General features: G+C 43.6%; 1 protein-coding gene and 1 pseudogene across 1 annotated transcript; one reads left to right on the top strand and one right to left on the bottom strand.

Moving 5' to 3' along the window:
- Positions 1 to 250: 250 nt before the first annotated feature.
- LOC118832206 lies at positions 251 to 5,697 on the top strand (annotated as a pseudogene).
- Positions 5,698 to 8,484: 2,787 nt separating this feature from the next.
- Positions 8,485 to 15,340, bottom strand: LOC118832001 (cathelicidin-1-like). Its single transcript, XM_036739480.1, has 4 exons — positions 15,129 to 15,340; positions 10,750 to 10,857; positions 10,022 to 10,105; positions 8,485 to 9,442 (listed from the first exon to the last, which is right to left on the bottom strand). Exons 1-4 carry the CDS (start codon positions 15,312 to 15,314, stop codon positions 9,305 to 9,307), a joined length of 516 nt encoding a protein of 171 aa, XP_036595375.1. The 5' UTR covers positions 15,315 to 15,340; the 3' UTR covers positions 8,485 to 9,304.
- Positions 15,341 to 17,058: the final 1,718 nt, after the last annotated feature.

Below are 17,058 nucleotides of genomic sequence, written 5' to 3'. Positions count from 1 at the left end.
ACAGTGGTCCTCCTGGGACAACCAGAGAAGATCCAAAGGTTTGGTCCCTCTGAGGAGTAAACACCTCCAGGCTAGTTTCTCTGAAATGGCAAGTGGCAAGCCCGGGGTCCTGCTGGGTTGGGAGGTGGCCTCAGTCCCAGCCACAGGAACTTTCACCTCCAGTACAGTGAGGAGGGTTGGGTGTCTGATCTGGGGAAGATTGAGGGAACCTCTGCTAATAAGGAATGCCAGACCAAGCTGTGTTGCAGAGATGCGTCCCTGGGTAAGATGCGACCAGCCACATGCCTGCCTGGTGAGTGCAGAAGCAGTGGGGCAGGATGCTGCTAGCTGTGGACACTGTCAGGGGGCTGGAGGTCTTGGTTTCTGTTCCAGGTAGAAAAGAGAACTGAAGGAGAATCTGAGGCCAGAGGCAGCATCCCCCATACTCAAGGACTAGAAGTGATTACAAAAAAATAAGCTCTCTAATTTTTTTAAAAATGAGCAGGCCAAGGAGAAAGATCCAACCATAGAAAGTTACTAAGGAATAGAGAAGACTAGGGTTCATCTTTAGAGGAGGATAGTGAAGTGAAAAAAGCAACACCAGATGGTAAAGTGCCCAAAAAGAATTCATAGAAGAACTTTAAAAAGACTTTAAAAATCAAATGAAAGAGATTGAGGAAAAAAATTTTAAAATAAGAACAATCCAAAAAATCAAGAAGATTTGGAAAAGAAAGTCAACCAATTAGAAAAGGAGATCCAGAATCTTAAGGAAGAAAAAACTCCTTGAAAATTAGAATTGAGCAAGGGGAAACCAGGGAAGTCATAAGATCCTAAGAAATAATAAAACAAAATATAAAGAATAAACAAATAGAAGAGAATATGAAATATTTCATAAGAAAAACAAGTGACCTGGAGAACAGATCAAGAAGAGAAAACATTAAAATGATCTGACTACTTGAAAGCTACAATCAAAAAAAAATCTTGATACGTTGATATGGGAAACCATTAAAGGAAATTGTCCCGAAGCATTAGAACAAGAGGCAAAAGTAGAAATAGAAAAAATCCACCAAACACCACCTGAAAGAGATTCTATGAGGAAAACCTACAGGAATATCATAGTCAAATTCTAAAACCCCCAGCTAAAGGATAAAATATTAAGAGCAACAAGAAAAAAAATTAAATGTGGTGGCACCACAGTTGGAATCACACAAGACCTAGCAGCAGTATTTATCAAAGAGCAATAGAACTGGGGCTGTGGCCAAAAATATCATCCCCAGAAAAGTTAAGTGTAATCCTGAAGGGAAAAAAATTGATATTTAATGAATTCTCAGACTTTTAGGGTTTTGTTAAAAAAAAACCTGAACTTAATAAAAGATTTAGCATACAAGAGCCAAGAGAAATAAAAGGTACATATCAAAGACTAATTACAAGGGACTCAATAAGGACAGACTGTTCACCTTTTATCTTAGGAAATGTAAAATGTATGTCTAGGAGTATTATTAGTAATTGGGTATTTGTAAGAAAAATTGGGGCAGTCCTGAGTATGATATGACTTTAAAAGGTAAAACCATTTAGGACCAGGTAAAAAGAGTCATTATCTTATACAAATGAGGTGCAAGATGAAAAAGTGACACAGAGGAATTAGTTGGAGAGCAGGCCTGATAGTTCTGGAAACCTACTTTCATTGGGAATAGGTTTAAGAGGGAACAAGACATCTATATCTAGAAGGGTATAAAAGTCTTCTAAATTCAGAAAGAAATAAAAGTCTAAGGGGATAGGGAGAGGGGAGAGGATAAGGGAGGGATTTTTAGAGGGGAGGGTGAGGGAATAGGATAAGGGGTGCTATAGAAGGGTGTTTAGATTTGTGGGAATAAGAGGATAAGAGAGGGATCCTTGGTGGAGGGGTTAGGTTAAGTAATAGGAGGGCAAGATAGCAGGTAGAAGTAAAGTAGAGGAGTCAGGAGAGATAGAGAATAGGAGATATACACAAACATAAAATAAAGAGCAGGAGTAGAATTTGTTAGGGAAAAAAGATCAGGGGTGATAATCGTGATCTTGGACAAAGTTAAGGCTGAAATTGATTTAATCAAAAGAGAAAAATAGGGAAACTACACTATGCGTCATCCATATTCATCAGTGCTATTTTGGGCTATTTAAAATAACTAGACAGCATAAGGTTGTAATATTGCTATGATGTAGCAAATGATGAGTTCATGGATTTGGAAAAATACGGAAAGACTTGGACTTATGAAGGAAGAGGTTGTCTCCCCTCAGAGAAACAGAGGACAAATAAATAAAGTACAGTCTTGCATAGATTCATATGAATATATATTTCTACATATAATGATTATAGATATCTAAACATATGTATGTGTAAGTGAATATGTATGTGTATATCTTTGTGTATATATGTGTTTGCATATTATACATATGTATGTATGTGTATATATATAGGTATGGGTGTATGTATGTATATACACATATGTATATATAAATATATCCACACTTAATTATAGCCTTCTTTGTGGGGGTGCAGGGGTGAGGAAGGGGGAGTAAGGAATGAAGTATAAAGTTCATGGCAGAGAACAAAAGAAAACTTACAAGGAAGCAAAGTAAAGATGGACAGCTCTGAACACAGTGCGTAGTACATATTATGTAGGCTTTCTTGAAATGGAAATTTATTGCTGTATCACTTGAATCCTCTCTTACATTCTGCTGTGCACATGGCAATGCTTTTTTTTCTTCTCTTATTTTGTATTTAAGTTTCAATATTTAAGTTTACAATTTTTTTCTTATTTTGCATTTAAATTTAAAGTTAAAATTTTTTCAAAAAGAGAAGAATTTTGATCTTCGAATCACAGATTAAGGGCCAGAAGAGAAGTTGCATTTTCTGAAGGTCACATAGTGAATGATGTGATGATAGGTGCAGATCCAGGATGTGATTCCATGTTCTCCGACTACTTCAAATGCTCTCTTCTTTCCCCTGTACCAACTGGGCTCTGACTGTAGCTGTGTGACCCTGGGCAAGTCACTTTAGCTGTTTACCTCAGTCTCCCCATCTGTAAAAACGAGACTAATAATACTTGTCTTGCCTACTTCTCAAGGTAGGAAAACATTTTATGGACCTTATAATGCTAGAGCACTGATTCTCAAAATGTTTGGCCTCAGGAACCTTTTACACTCTTAAAAATTATCGAAGACTTCTCCCAACCTCCCCCCCACCCTCCACCCCTGCGCCTGCCACAAAGAACTTCCTTTGGTTTTGGTGGGTTATGTCTGTTGGTATTTTCTAGCCACTAGGTAGCGCCATAGTGCACAGAGCACAGGGGGTGGTGTCCGGAAGACATGAGTTCTAATAAGGCCTGATATTTACTGGCTGTGTGTGACCCTGATAGAGCTCCGACCAAGGAGTCAGGAGGACCTGAGTTCACATTTGGCTTCAGACACTTATTAGCTGTGTGGCAAGTTACTTAACCATGCCTCCAAAAAAAAACCCAAAACAATAAAAATATTTTGATAACTATACCTCAATATAATTGGTTTCCTTTGTAGTCCTGTGTATTTTATTTGATGCATTTAAAAATATTATTTTGGATACATAGGCTTTACCAGGCTGCCCAAGGAATCCATGACCCAAAAAAAAAGGTTAACTTCTGCAAAAATCATGGTGGGGAGGAGAGTTATTCTAATTTATGAAAGAGAATTAAAATTATCAGAATGCTTGTGTCATTAAAGGTAAGTCATTTTCTCCTCTGAGTCTCGGTTTCCTCATTTGTAAAATGAGGGACCTGAACAAGATGATCACTGAGGTGCCTTTTCCAGTTCTAAATACTGCGAGTGTGATTGCACTTGGTCTTCAGCGAAGGACCACAGTGAGGGTCCTGTGACCACAGACGAGTGTCCCCCTCCTCCTGTCAACATCCTCATGAGTTTGGGCCACAGAAGTCATTCAGCTGTTGGGACTCAAGCACATTCTCTTTATGGTCAAGGCTGAGTTGCCCATAGCTATTTGCACCCTGGGAGACAAAAAAAAAATGACAGGAAAAAGTGAGCATAAACAAGAATGTCTGTGGCTCTATCCCTGTGCGTGAACACCACACATATTCAACCACACCTCACGCTTTGTAGCCTGGCTAGGATTGTCAGAGCCTCTCCCCTTCTTGTAATGGTCCTTAAATCCCCACTTAGGAAGATGGGATGCCTCTCTTTTCCTCCGTATCTTAGGGTCCCACATACCTGGGAGTCCATTGCTGCTACTTTCCCCAGTACTGGGGAACCTGGGTGTGTTTGGGAGGAGAGCAAGAGAAACACCATCACCAGCACCCCACTTTAAGGCAGTGCCTGGGGCAGTTTCCTTGGCTGAGCCTGGGACAGAGCAGAGTAGCAAGGTGCTGAGATGGACCCTGGCAGTGCCCTCTGCACCATGCCCAGTATACATGTAGAAGACTAAAGAGCCATCTGGATGGGTTCGGACCAGAGCCGCAGTACAGGGGTTATGCCTGGGGCAGTGCTGGGCTCTGAAGGAAGTGATTGTGAAATGATTTCCCATTCATAGATGGACTAATGTGAGAGACAAGGAAGGGGCCTTTCTGCCCACAATTTCTTGGGGAAGGAGCCTGAGCGTTTACCTTCTTTGATAAAAATTAGGATTTTTCTGACGATAGAGCCAGACCCAGACAAGCAGCTCCAATATTGACCATGGCTTCTCCATCTCTAGCCAACACTTTGGGCTTTAAGAGAGAGAAGGAACCTCCTATGCACACTAAAAGATAACACTTTCTAACGGTCCTTTTATGATTGATGGTAAATTGAAAGAGCCTATCTGTACTAAGTTGCAGTCAGAAGGAGAATTTTCTCCAGCTAAGGAGTAGTGGGGGTGAACAGTCAAGCATTGAACAGAGAAGTTGTATTATACAGTGCAGATGTTCATTCCCGCCACTTTGACCACTGTTCTGGCCTTCTCCTCTCATCTCAGTGTCCTGAGCTAGAGCATGAAACCCTGACCTCTTGTCCTGAGTCAGACCTTGCTTAGGTCACTGCAGGGATTCAGGCTCAGAACTGGAACCAATGCAGTAACCATGTAGCTGAAAATGCAGTAAAAACAGGCCTTCTTACAATAAAAAAGAAAACGACTGGGGTAGTGGTCCTGGCCACTGCTGCTGTTTGCGGAGCTGCTGGGCCTGGCTGGGGCTTCTGATCTGCCCCTCATTACCTGCAGCTCTGTCATGAAGCTCCTCAACACCCACCACAGTGTCCAGTTGTGCTCATATGATATACACTACAGTACAACGGCAGCAGCAGTCAGTTATAGGTGTGTCAGATGTGGATGACAGCAACAGTTCCTCTACAGTATGTGAGAGAGGAACCCCAGTGACATGTGGCTGACTCATGTCAATACTGGACGCAGTCTTCACAGTCACCACTTCTCTTCGAGCGAGTGCATTTGGGGAAAAGGGTGAACGGGACTATCTGGATGACAGGACAGTCCTCTGCAGCGGGTCACTCTGGGTGAGGGATGATGAGGTTCGGTTCAAACATGTTTCTACTGATGTGCTGCTCTCTGTCATGGGATAGCAGTATGGCTGGCCCATCGGTGGCCAGACAGAGGTGCATGGCATGGCCCAGCAGAGCTAGAACAGCTATTGGAGAGCCATGGAAGGCATCTTTATGAAGCCCAGTGAGCTGCTTCAGACTGAAGCCCATCATGCTGAGCTGTGAGAGCCCTTCAGCTCTCCTCCGTGCTTTGCCTCACCACACAGTGTTGATTTACACCCACTGCTTTCACCATTGGAGCAGCAGTGGCCTCACCATCCTTGAGGCGAGGATCCAATGAGGGTAATTTCCAAGGTCCTTAAGGGCAGCAGCTCCCTCCCTGCCAACATGCATCTATCTTTATCCTGGTCTTGGCTTCACCTCCTAAATGTGGGAGTTATTGCCAGTGGTGGGACTGATCTTTTCATCCATTAAGAAGAAATGGAGGCGGAAGAAATAATAAAGAAACATCTCTTGGAAATGGGAGATTCCCCTCATTGGGGTGCTCTGTCATAATAATTCATTAATAGGTGGAGCACAGTCTCCAATATATGCTTTTTCTCAGTAGTAATAAAAAGAATTTGATTCTCAGAATAAAAAAAAAGACAAAAAACCCAATTCACTAAAAATAGAAGCTTCCCCCTCCCAAACCCTCCTCTATCTCTATATTTTCATTGCAGCTTGACCGGGCAGGAAAGCTGGGTCAGGAAGATATCTATCTATCAGGGGCCCCAACCTGAAAGTGAAATTTGGGGCCTGGAGGATGTAGGCTCCATGCCAACAATATTCTCCCTTCCTGTTCCCCTCCACCATGTAAATACCTTTTCTTGGACTGCTGATATTTCCATAGCAAGTGGCCTCTCTCCTGTACTCCAGTATTACCCCTCAATTTCCCTATCACAAAAGCCAACCTAAGCTGCTGTAAATTTAATGGGAAATGAGATCTTCCCTGCCCATCAATAGGCCTCATGTGAAGCCCATTAAAGAAAGCTTGCTTGCTGGTAGGAAGGCTTACACACCTTTGGTAATTTCTAATTAGGCATTGAGCCTATTAGCTGAAAGAGAATATATTCTGAGAGGTGAGCTTTTTGCTTTGGAGGTTCACTTATGAGAAAAATGTTGTGATTCACTGGTAGGGACTCTGAGTGGCTATATATTCAGAGCTCCCTGACTACTCAGAGGTAAAGGCTCTCTTGATCCAATGGTGAATGTAATACATACATACATACATACATATGTGTGTATGTATGTGTACATATATATATATATATATACATATACAGAGAGAGAGAGAGAGAGAGAGAGAGAGAGTGTAGTTTTGCTTTGATTTGAGCGGTAGAGCCGTGTCTGTTGGTTTTTATGTCTCTTCTCTGTATTTTTTCTGTTTAATTAAAGAAGATTGTTGACCCCTGAAACAGCTGTCTTTCCTAGTAAAGCAGATAAAAGAACCTGCACTAGTATGCCAGTGTGGTTGCCACTACAGCTGCTCAGTCACCAAAATGGCCTGGCTCACATAGGCCAAAGAAGGACATTGTCTTCTTCAGCCTTTGAGAGGTGGGTGTAACATTAGAAGGGGCCCAGGTCAGGGCAGGCCTGGAATGGCAGCTACAGTAATATTTGAAGAAGTTACTTTTGCAGAAACACTGAACTGATAACCTCAACCTGTCATTCCAGCACCATCAACAGTCAGTTAATTAACAAGCATTTATTAAGCACCTACTGTGTTCCAGGTTCGGCTTAGTTGCTGAAGATACAAAAAACAAAATAAAATAAAACAATTCCTGCTCTCAAGGACTATATATTCTATAAGTGGGTAAAGTAGAGGGGAGTTTGAGGTAGGGTGGGAAAAGGAGAACCTAATGTGTATGTATAATCATGTAGAGACTAAATCAAAATTAAATGTAAGGTAGTCTAGGACAGGAAGACAGTAGCAATCGAGCTGCTCAAGAAAAGCTTTACACGGAAGTTTTGCTTGTGCTGAGTCACGGTTTTGTGAAGGATTCTATGAGGCCAAGGTAAGAAGGGCATGCATTCCAGGTATGGGGGCTGGCCAGAAAGGCACAGAGATGACATGCAGTATCATGTGTGAGGAACAAGGAGGAAACCAGTTTGACTGGATCCCTTTGGTATAAATAAAAAGGGGAGTGATGTCTAATGAACTCAGGCTGGGGACAAGTGGTAAAAGGCAAACTTAAAAGCCAGAGGAGTTGGTATTCTCTCCTAGAGGCAATAAGAAGCCACTGATGTTTATTAATTAGGGGGATGGCATGATCAGACATGCAATTAAGGAAAACCAGTTACATGGATGATTGATTACAGCAAGGAGAGACTTGAGGCAGGGAAACCAATTAGGAACCAAATCAGGAGACAAAGTGCAAGTGAGAGGTGATGAGGTGCTGATCTCAAGTGGTGGCTGTGGATCTAGGGAGAAGGGAATGGATATGAGAGATGCTGGCAGGTGACTGGATAGTGGGGTGAGGGAGAGTAAAGAATCTAGGATAATCCTGAGCTTGCAAACCTGGGATTTTGGAAGAATGGTGGTGTCCTCATTGAAAATATGGAAATTGAGAGAAGGGGTAGGTTTGGGGTGCAAGATAAAGGACTGTCTTGCTGAGAGAGGGAATGCTGAGTCTGAGATATCTAATAGGATATCTGGTTTCAGATGTCCATCAGGAAGTTGGAGATGCCTTATTTGGACTCAATAGAGAGGCTAGGATATTAATATATAGAATATATAGTCATCTGTATAAAGATGATACTTAAATCTATGGAAACTGATGATTCTAAGAGAGAGAGTATTGAGAAAGAAGGCCCAATGAGTGTACCCCAAGAATATTGAGGTACACTCACGGTTAAGGGCATACTATTACTGATGAGCCAGCAAAAGGACCGAGAAGGAAGGATAGCCAAAGATTACACTGGAGCCTTGACTCTTGCCCACCAAATTCTAATTGCATAAAAGACCATCACAAATACTGAAGGATGAGTAAATCCATTTATCTGAGCACATAGCAAACAGAAATCAGACAAGTTACATAGGTTAGAATATGCCAGAAAATGCACAGAATCAACAAGCTCTCCCATGGAGCATGAGATATTTCAGGTCAACCAAGAGAGAAGCACTTAGGTCTCATCCAACGGGCAATTCCCCAAAGACTCTAGGAAGGCCAACTGGAAATCTGGGACACATGTGAGGAACTAGCTTTCTCCTGCATGTCTACCTTCCAAAGTGTCTCTGTCTCTGTCTCTGTCTCTGTCTCTCTGTGTTTCTCTCTCTGTCCCTGTCTCTGTCTCTCTGTCTCTGTCTCTCCATCTCTCTGTCTCTCTCTGTCTCTCTCTCTCTCCATGGGTCTCTTTAAAAATAATGTCTAGAAATGTGCGTCCTCCCTTGAAGCAGGAAAGAGGAATAATATCTCTCATCTCCAAAGCCATTCCACCAGCTCCACCTTTCACACAGACAGGCTTGTAGTAACAAGACATTGTTTTCTCCACCAAGGAAGAAAATCTTACACAAATGCTCGAGTCTTGAAGACCAGGCCATATATATACAAACAGACGCACACGTCATATGTATGTATAACCCATACAAATTATATATGTACCCCCTATATTATATTGTATATGTGTACCACACAGAGAAAAATACATACCTATAGATAATATAGGGTGTGTGTATGTGTGGGTCTGTGTCTGTGTCTGTGTCTGTGTGTGTCTATATGTCATTAGGGGAGTGGAAATTGAAAAAGAGTAAAATGTAAGGGAGAAAGCAAGCTCTGGTTATATTGGTTTGAGCCTAGAGAGCCTCCATATATGGGGCCTTATGCACATTGGACTTTCCAAGGGCAATCACAGAGTATCCCCCAGTTTTGTAGCTGTTTTTCTTTGACCCTTTCTTTCGTCTGGGAAGTGGGCTTCTTCTGGAGCGAAGGAGCTGAAAAGAAATTAGAACGGAGGGTAAATGGCTGATTCCGGTAATAGAGCTAGAGACATCCGTGTCATGGCCCTTGGAGTAGGGGATGGACATAGGTTCTTTGCTCACTCCTGAGGATAGTCAGTTTAGGTCATGCTTAATCCCTGGTCCTTTACCCATCCTTCAGGTGTAGGATTCCCAGAATGCATGAGGACAACTGGCTTGCAGTAGGCTTAGGGGGAAGTTGCATTTTCTGATTTAAGTTAAAGTGCAAGGTAAGCCTACCTGGGGTAAGCCTACCCAAGGCAAGCCTACTCAGAAGAGGTTCAAACCTTGGAAGGTGGCCACAGGGCCTGGAAAGCCCACAGCAGCCTGGGTGTGCGCCATGGTCTCCCTTCTGTGGCCAGCCCTCCCTCAGGTGTCTCTACTGCTCAGGTGATAAGAGAAATAGGCCAGGGCAGGGAGGGCAGGATGGAATCTTCCTGTGCCAGTTCCTCTATACTCCATCCCCTACTCCACCCCTGTAGCTAACAGTATCAGCCCTGAAGGATAAAATATGAGAGGGTGGGGCAAAGAGTGAGGGAAGGGCAGAAAGCTCACCTCTGGGGCCACTGGGTCACAGGTGAGGATGATGGCCGCAATGCCCTGTTCATTGGATACCAAGCCTTGACATTCTTTCACCAGCTGTGTAGGGGACATCCACAATGAGAGCAAGACAGAGAGACAGAGACAGAGAGAGAGACAGAGACAGACAGAGATAAAGAGAGACAGACAGAGACACAGAGAGAGACAGATGGAGAGAGAGAGAGAGAGAGAGAGAGAGAGAGAGAGAGAGAGAGAGAGAGAGAGAGGAGAAGGAGGAGGAGGAGGAGGAACAAAGGAAAGAAAATGGAGGATGAGAAAAAGAAGGAAGAAAAGGGAGGAAAAAATTGAGAAAAGTCCAATTTGCTCTTCTTTTAAGAGTCCCAGAGGGTTTAGGTCTGTGAGAGCTAGAAGTATGGTTATGTCTTAATGTCACAGAGTCCCTTCCAGGTCAGAGAGCAGTTAAGCTTGGATCTAGGGGACCTGAGTTCTATTCCTGTTTTCACAACCAGCAGACTGTCCTTATGTGGCCCTCCCCTCCTTTGGACCCTTTGTTTCTTCATGGGTTAAATGAGAAAATAACTGTTACAACTATCAACCTCCCAAAGTTTCAGGTAAACAGAAATCTTGGTACTGCCTTGATGAAAGGTAGGAGTGAGCCAAGCAGAGGCAATCAAAGCTCTCTCTAACAAGCCCGTCCAGTTCCTCCATGCGCCTCCAAGCCCACCCTCCCACTGACTGTTTACCCCATCAGTTTTGAAGTCACATTGGTCCAGCAGGAGCTCTTCAGTCATTGGGCACACAGTTTCCTTCAAGGTAAAGTTCATACGCTTCAGAGTTTGCTCGTGGGGGCCCTGAAAAGGCAAGGTGAGGTTAGATGGAATGGGGCTGCTCAAGGGAGGTGGACTAAGGACCCTAGTTGGAGGAGAAATCACCTCCATTGTCTTCAAGGCTTGGGCCAATGGGAACAAGTGTTTCCTACAGTGTAGAAAAATGAGGGTCCTTTAAACAGAGGAGAGTCTTGGGGCCTAGGTCCTACTCGGCTGTAATTGACTGTGTGACTTGAGTAGGTCATTTTACTCATCTGAGCCTCAAACTCCTTATCCAGCAAGGGAGAGATAACAGGACATGTCCCATTATATATGTCTTATGACAGCATGGTGTATAGTTGAAAGAATGCTGTCTGTGGTGTCAGGTGGACCTGGGTTCACGTCGTGGCTTTGCCACCTACTACTTTGAACAAGTCACTTAATTTCCTTGTGCCTCATTTTCTTTATCTGTAAAAATAAGAAAGACTGAAATAGAGGATCTGTGAGGTCCATTCCAAGTCTCCAACTATGATCCTAAGATCTCTTACCTCTCTGACCATTCACTCCTTTTTACTCTCCTTTCTTGGTTCTTCTTCGCCGCCGCCCCCCCCCCCACCCGTGACCATCCTTCAAGGCTCTGAGCCTTGCCTTCCTCCCTGCCTTCTCTTCTGGCACTCTCTCCTTTGACAATCTTCATTCATTCCTCTGGCTCCCATTATGAGCTCTTTGGGATGGCTCCTAAATCACTACCTTCATTTTGAACTCCATTCTGGCAGAGAAGCAACAAGGCACAATAGTGGACCAGGAGTCAGGGAAACCTGGGTTTGAATCCCACCTCCGACATTCATTAGCCGTGTGACCCTAGGCAAGTCTCTTAACCTCTCTGAACTTCAGTTTTCTCGTAAGTAAAATGAGTGTTGAACTCAGTGACTTGTAAGATTCTTCCCGGCTCTAAATCTACAACCGTATGATCTCCAACTGCCTGATGAATACTACTAGTTCCAAATTGTTCTCCATATTGATTGGACAAGTTCACAACTCTACCAGCAGTTCGTTAGTGTACCTGTTTTCCCCCATCACCTCCAGCATTTGTTGTTTCTGAGAGGTGTGAGGTGGTACCTCACTGTCCCACCATCCCCTCAGATTTGACATGTTCAAAACTAAGCTCATCTTCTTCAAATTCACCCCAAGTTCTCCACGTTTGCCAACAGTCACCCCAGCTAGGGACTGTCACAGTAATTTTGGACTCTTCCTTCTCCTTCCACACCTGATACATCCATTCAGTGGGCAGCTGGGTATGGATGTGGATAGAAAGAGCACTGGACATGGAGTCAAGAAAACCTGCTGCAGATGCTTACTAGCTATGTGACCCTGGGCAATTCACTAACCTGTTTGCCTCAGTTTCTTCAACTGTAAAATGAAGATAAAAACAGCACCCTACCTTGCAGATTTGCTAAGGAAGAATGAATGAGATAGTGTTTATGAAGTGCTTAGCACAGGGTCTGGCACATGGTAATCGTATTCATTCCTTTTCCTTCTCCAGGAGTCTTTCTCTCTCCTTTGCCATTTGGATCAGCATCAACTTTGATTTTCAGAGTTTGTGTTCTTCCAAGATTTGCAATGATACAGTGTCACCAAGGGAATTGTAGTGTGTCCAGGTCAGCCCAGAATTGTTAAAAGCACAATGTGATTTGCCTAGGTATCATCCATTCCACTTTTGTCAGGATACCTTCATGAATGCAATCTCAGTGATAGCTTTGATTACCAACTGATTAATTAACATCATATCATGTCACGTCACATCACGTCACGCCACACAGGACATAAATCCGGGTTCTCCAAAAAGGTTTTGCAGCTTCCATAGATAATGCTCCACACAGGATCCAAAGAGAAATAAGGTTCCCTAGTTAGAGATGGTGAGGACCTCCCTACGCTCCTGCCTCTGGACAACACCGTGCTGATAGCATTAAACCCCAGACCATTACAGGGTCTCCTCAAGGAGATTCCTGACATTCGTGATTACTCAAAAGAAATCAGCCTAACAACCCATGTTGGAAAAACCAAATGGATGAACAGTGCCTGTTGTACAGATCATGAAGATGGATGTCCAGTTCACTGAACCAGAACAGCAATATTTACTCTCCTGGACAGTCATTGCAACCAGGCAGTGGGGTGGTCCCAGAACTGAATAGGAAGATAACAGGCTAGATTGCATCTGAGAAATCACGCCCTGCATGGAGTAAGCACTAAATAATTGTTTGTTGAATTGAATTTCAATAAAATTAGACTTTTCAATGACCTTCCAGGGCTCCACAAATGTCATGATCTTCCTTTGCATTTCTAGATTCTCCTGGATCCCTAAAAAGCTTCCTTTATTCCAGGACCCTCTCAAGCAAATCCATTAATTCCTTTATCTGTGGAATTCAGTTGGCAAAGGAGACTTGGGTGAGAAAAGAAGCCTTGAAGCTAGTCTCCTCTCCTTTGGCACTGCTTTCAGCTTCTTCCTCTGCCTGGGAGAACAGCAGCTCCTAAAGGGTAGGCTATAGTAGCAATATCAAACTCAAACAGAAACTAAATTGTTTATGAGGATTCCTGCAGCCTGCATACTGACTTAGAAAACCATATATTAACATTATCTATGTTCTATTGTATTTTTATTTATTTTGTTAAATATTTCCCAATTACATTTTAACCTAGTTTACACTTACATTTAACCTAGTTTAACTTAGTTCAGGCTACACTGAAGAATGTTGTCCCACTACAAAGTGGCCAGGGGGCAGCAGGAAGTGTGTTTGAGGCCTCTGGTCTGCAATGATGTGTAGTGAAGGATTCTAGGGGAAACATTGCAGGACAGCCAACTTGGGAAACTCACGTCAGTGGTCTGCCTGTGAGTGGATTCTGTTTCCTCTCTGTATTATCATTGACCTTTCATACCAAAGCCCTCCCAGCCTACATGGGACTCTTTCATCCATAGCAGACCAGTTCTTTTTCTGGTCAAGAGGCACTGGAAGGCAATCAGTGGGAAAGGGTGTGACCTGAAGACTTAAATAGTTTGTATGCCATTCTCTCCCTGGACTCAAAGCCAGTCAAAAGCCTGAGATAAACATCTCTTTGGGATCCCTGAAGCTGCACTTGTGTACTCAGTCTACTAGTATGGTATGATATAATATGGTGTAGCATGGTATGGTATGGCATGGTATGGTATGGCATGGCATGGCATCATATGATATGGTGTGGCATGATATGATATGGCATGGCATGGCATGGTATGATATGATGTGGCATGGTATGGTATGGCATGGCATGGCATGGTATGATATGGTGTGGCATGGTATGGCATAGTATGATATGGTGTGGCATGGCATGGTATGGTATGGTATGGTATGGCATGGCATGGCATTGAATTATATGGCATGGTAGCAAGAAGAGTAGCTTGGAAATCTGAATATCTAAAATCAAATCTTCACTTAGCTACCAACTAGGTGTAGTTATCTCATTTCTTGGGGCCTCAGTTTCACGATCCATGATATGAATGAATCGAATCTCTAGCCTTCTCTCTAGGTCTAAATCCTATGATTCTTTATCTGCCCAAAAGTTTTCCATGAGAGAAAGGAAAGAAACAAGAATTAATTAAATGCCTATGGGATCCTCACAACAACCCTGGGGAGGTGGGTGCTTTTTTATCCCCATTTTATAGTTGAGGCAAGGCAGCCCCTAAGTGACTTGCCCAAGGTCACACAGCTGGTAAATGTCAGAGGTTGGATTTGAACTCATCTTCCTGACTCCAGGACCAGAGATCTATCCCCTGTGCCACCTGGTTGCCTCCTGTCAGGTGGAATACCCACCTGGAACTTCCCCTAGAGCGGGATTCTTCACCTTTTTGTGTGACAACTTTGTTAGTCTTGTGACACTACAAGCCCCTTCTGAGAATAAAATACATAGGATTACAAAGGAAAGCAATCATATAGAGAGTTGTCATAATATTTTTAAACAGATTTGAGTTAAGAAAGGGGAAGGGTGTAGTACCTAAATCGTAAGGATTTAAGGCAAAGCCTTTTGCCAACAGCAAATACCTATTCAGTTCAAGCCTGTCATGTAACCCTGCCCCTGCTCTGGAATCTAAAAGAGAGAGTGACCCCCACACCTTTGAGACATAAGTCACCCATAGGCCCAAGAGCCTGAGTTCCTGAGCAAAGGATTGGTTTATTCCCAGCAAGACACTGGAACTAATTCTGAAGGGAAGGAAAAGGAAGATGGACAAGATCCAAGTCATTCTTGTCTTTCCTCTACAGGAAGAGGACAGAACTAGCACTCACCTGATTGGGTGAAGTAGAGTAGATTTGGAGAAGCCGGAAGGCATTCTCTCCTCTGTGGACCTCATTGTAGAAATGAATGGCTGTGGAGAGGGCCTGCTCATAACTCAGGCTGGATGGGGGTAAAGCCTGTGCAGGGATGAGAATGGCCACACTGGCCAACAGTAGGACCCTCTTGAGGTGCTCCATGTTCCTTCTTCTGCCTCACTCACTCTCAGCCAGCCCCTTATATGTCTGGTCTCCCCTGTGTTATTGCGCAATATGAGTTCTCAACATGTTTATCCAGTTTCTAGGGCTTCATCCTGTTGTATGGCAGGGGCAGAGAAGGAGGGTCTGAGGGAAGCTGACATTGTGAAACGATTTCCCATCCAGTGTCAGAAACAAGGGAGGGGCTGAGCTGCCCCAGTTTGGGTCAACAATGAGCCCAAGCCTTCACCCTCTTGCTCAAAGGTGTCCCTTGAAGAGGGAACTAAACAAACAGGGAAATGGGAGCCAAGTGCTGGGCCCAGAGAGTGGGGGCAAATCAGATCATTGCAACATATTCCCTGCATTCCCAATAGCCCCAATTTTGGTCGTGGCTTCTCCATCTCTAGCCACTACATTGGGCTTTGGCAAAAGAAAGAGAGACATAAAGGACAGGTCCCTTGCAACTAAGATGATCTGGGGTTCCGTGCCATCAGAAGAGCAGGAGCAGAAGGAATAGGACCTGAAACACAGGACCACCCCTCCCTAACTCTGCCAGACTCTGCATCCTCAGGGTCCCATGCTCAAGAGCCCTGTGTGTTTGGAGGCAGGGCTAGGGCTCCTCCAAGTCAAGAGCCTATGAGCAGTGGTCCCTTCTCTTCGCAAACACCCACTGGTAGTTCTACTCTACGGGCTGCCTCAGAGAGTTTTCTGACCTCTGCCTCCAAAGGAAAGTAAAATGGCAGAACGAGGGTTGAAAAAGATTTGGACAGATTGGAAAGATGGACTTAATAACATGAAATTTATTTATACTTCAATGATTGGATGCTTCTGAATCTCCCTGTTACCTGCAGGGTCAAATATGAAATCCTCTGTTTGCCATTAAAAGTTCTTTATAACCTAGTTCTCCTCACTCCCTACCTTTTTGTCTTCTTAAACCTTATGCCCTACACAATCTCTGATCCAGTGATACCAACCTCCTCAACATTTACCCAGGAAACACGCCATTACCCGATTCCAAGCATTAGCATTTCGTTGGCTGCCCCTCACGTCTGGAATGGCCTCCCTCCTCATCTCTGCCTCCTAGCTTCCTGGGCTTCCTCCAAGTTTCACCTAAAATCCCTTCTTCAAGAAACCTTTCCCAGTCCTCCTTGACCTCATCTGAAACTACCTCCAATTTACCCTGTATTTATCATTTGTACATAGTTGTTTGCCTGTTGTCTTCCACCCATTAGCTCCCTGCAAGCAAGAATTGTTCAAGCTTTTTTTCTTTCTTCATATCCCTAGCACTTAGCACAGTGCCTGGTGCATAGTGAGTGCTTAATAAACGCTTGTTAACTGACTTGTTCTGGGATCTCCTTGTTGTGGTTTATTCTTCCATCCTTGTTGATGGTTGACTGATGAAAGAGAAAAAAAAAAGATTAAATGCAGTTGGGATAAATGTAAAACTTCTCTCTCAGGTATACAAATTCAGTATACAAAATCAGCATGGAGACCTACTTAGCAAACGGCTCCTGTAAAAATGACGTGAGTTTTAGTGGATTGTAAGCCCAATAGGAGTCAGCTCCAAGGTAGGCAACAAGGCTGGAAGGGGACCAGGGATCATGCCACACAAGGACTGATTTAAGGCACTGCTGTGTTCAACCTGGAGAAGAGGAGACTTGGGAAAGAATGTGCAGCTGTATTCAAGTAAATTGAAGGCTGTCAGAGAAAAGGGAAATTATTTCACTTGACTTCAGAAGGCAGAGCC

The sequence above is a fragment of the Trichosurus vulpecula genome, chromosome 9 (assembly GCF_011100635.1).
Source record: "Trichosurus vulpecula isolate mTriVul1 chromosome 9, mTriVul1.pri, whole genome shotgun sequence".
Taxonomy (NCBI): Eukaryota; Metazoa; Chordata; class Mammalia; order Diprotodontia; family Phalangeridae; genus Trichosurus; species Trichosurus vulpecula.
Note: the sequence above shows the minus strand (reverse complement) of the source record. Positions and strands in the feature narration are given on the sequence as shown.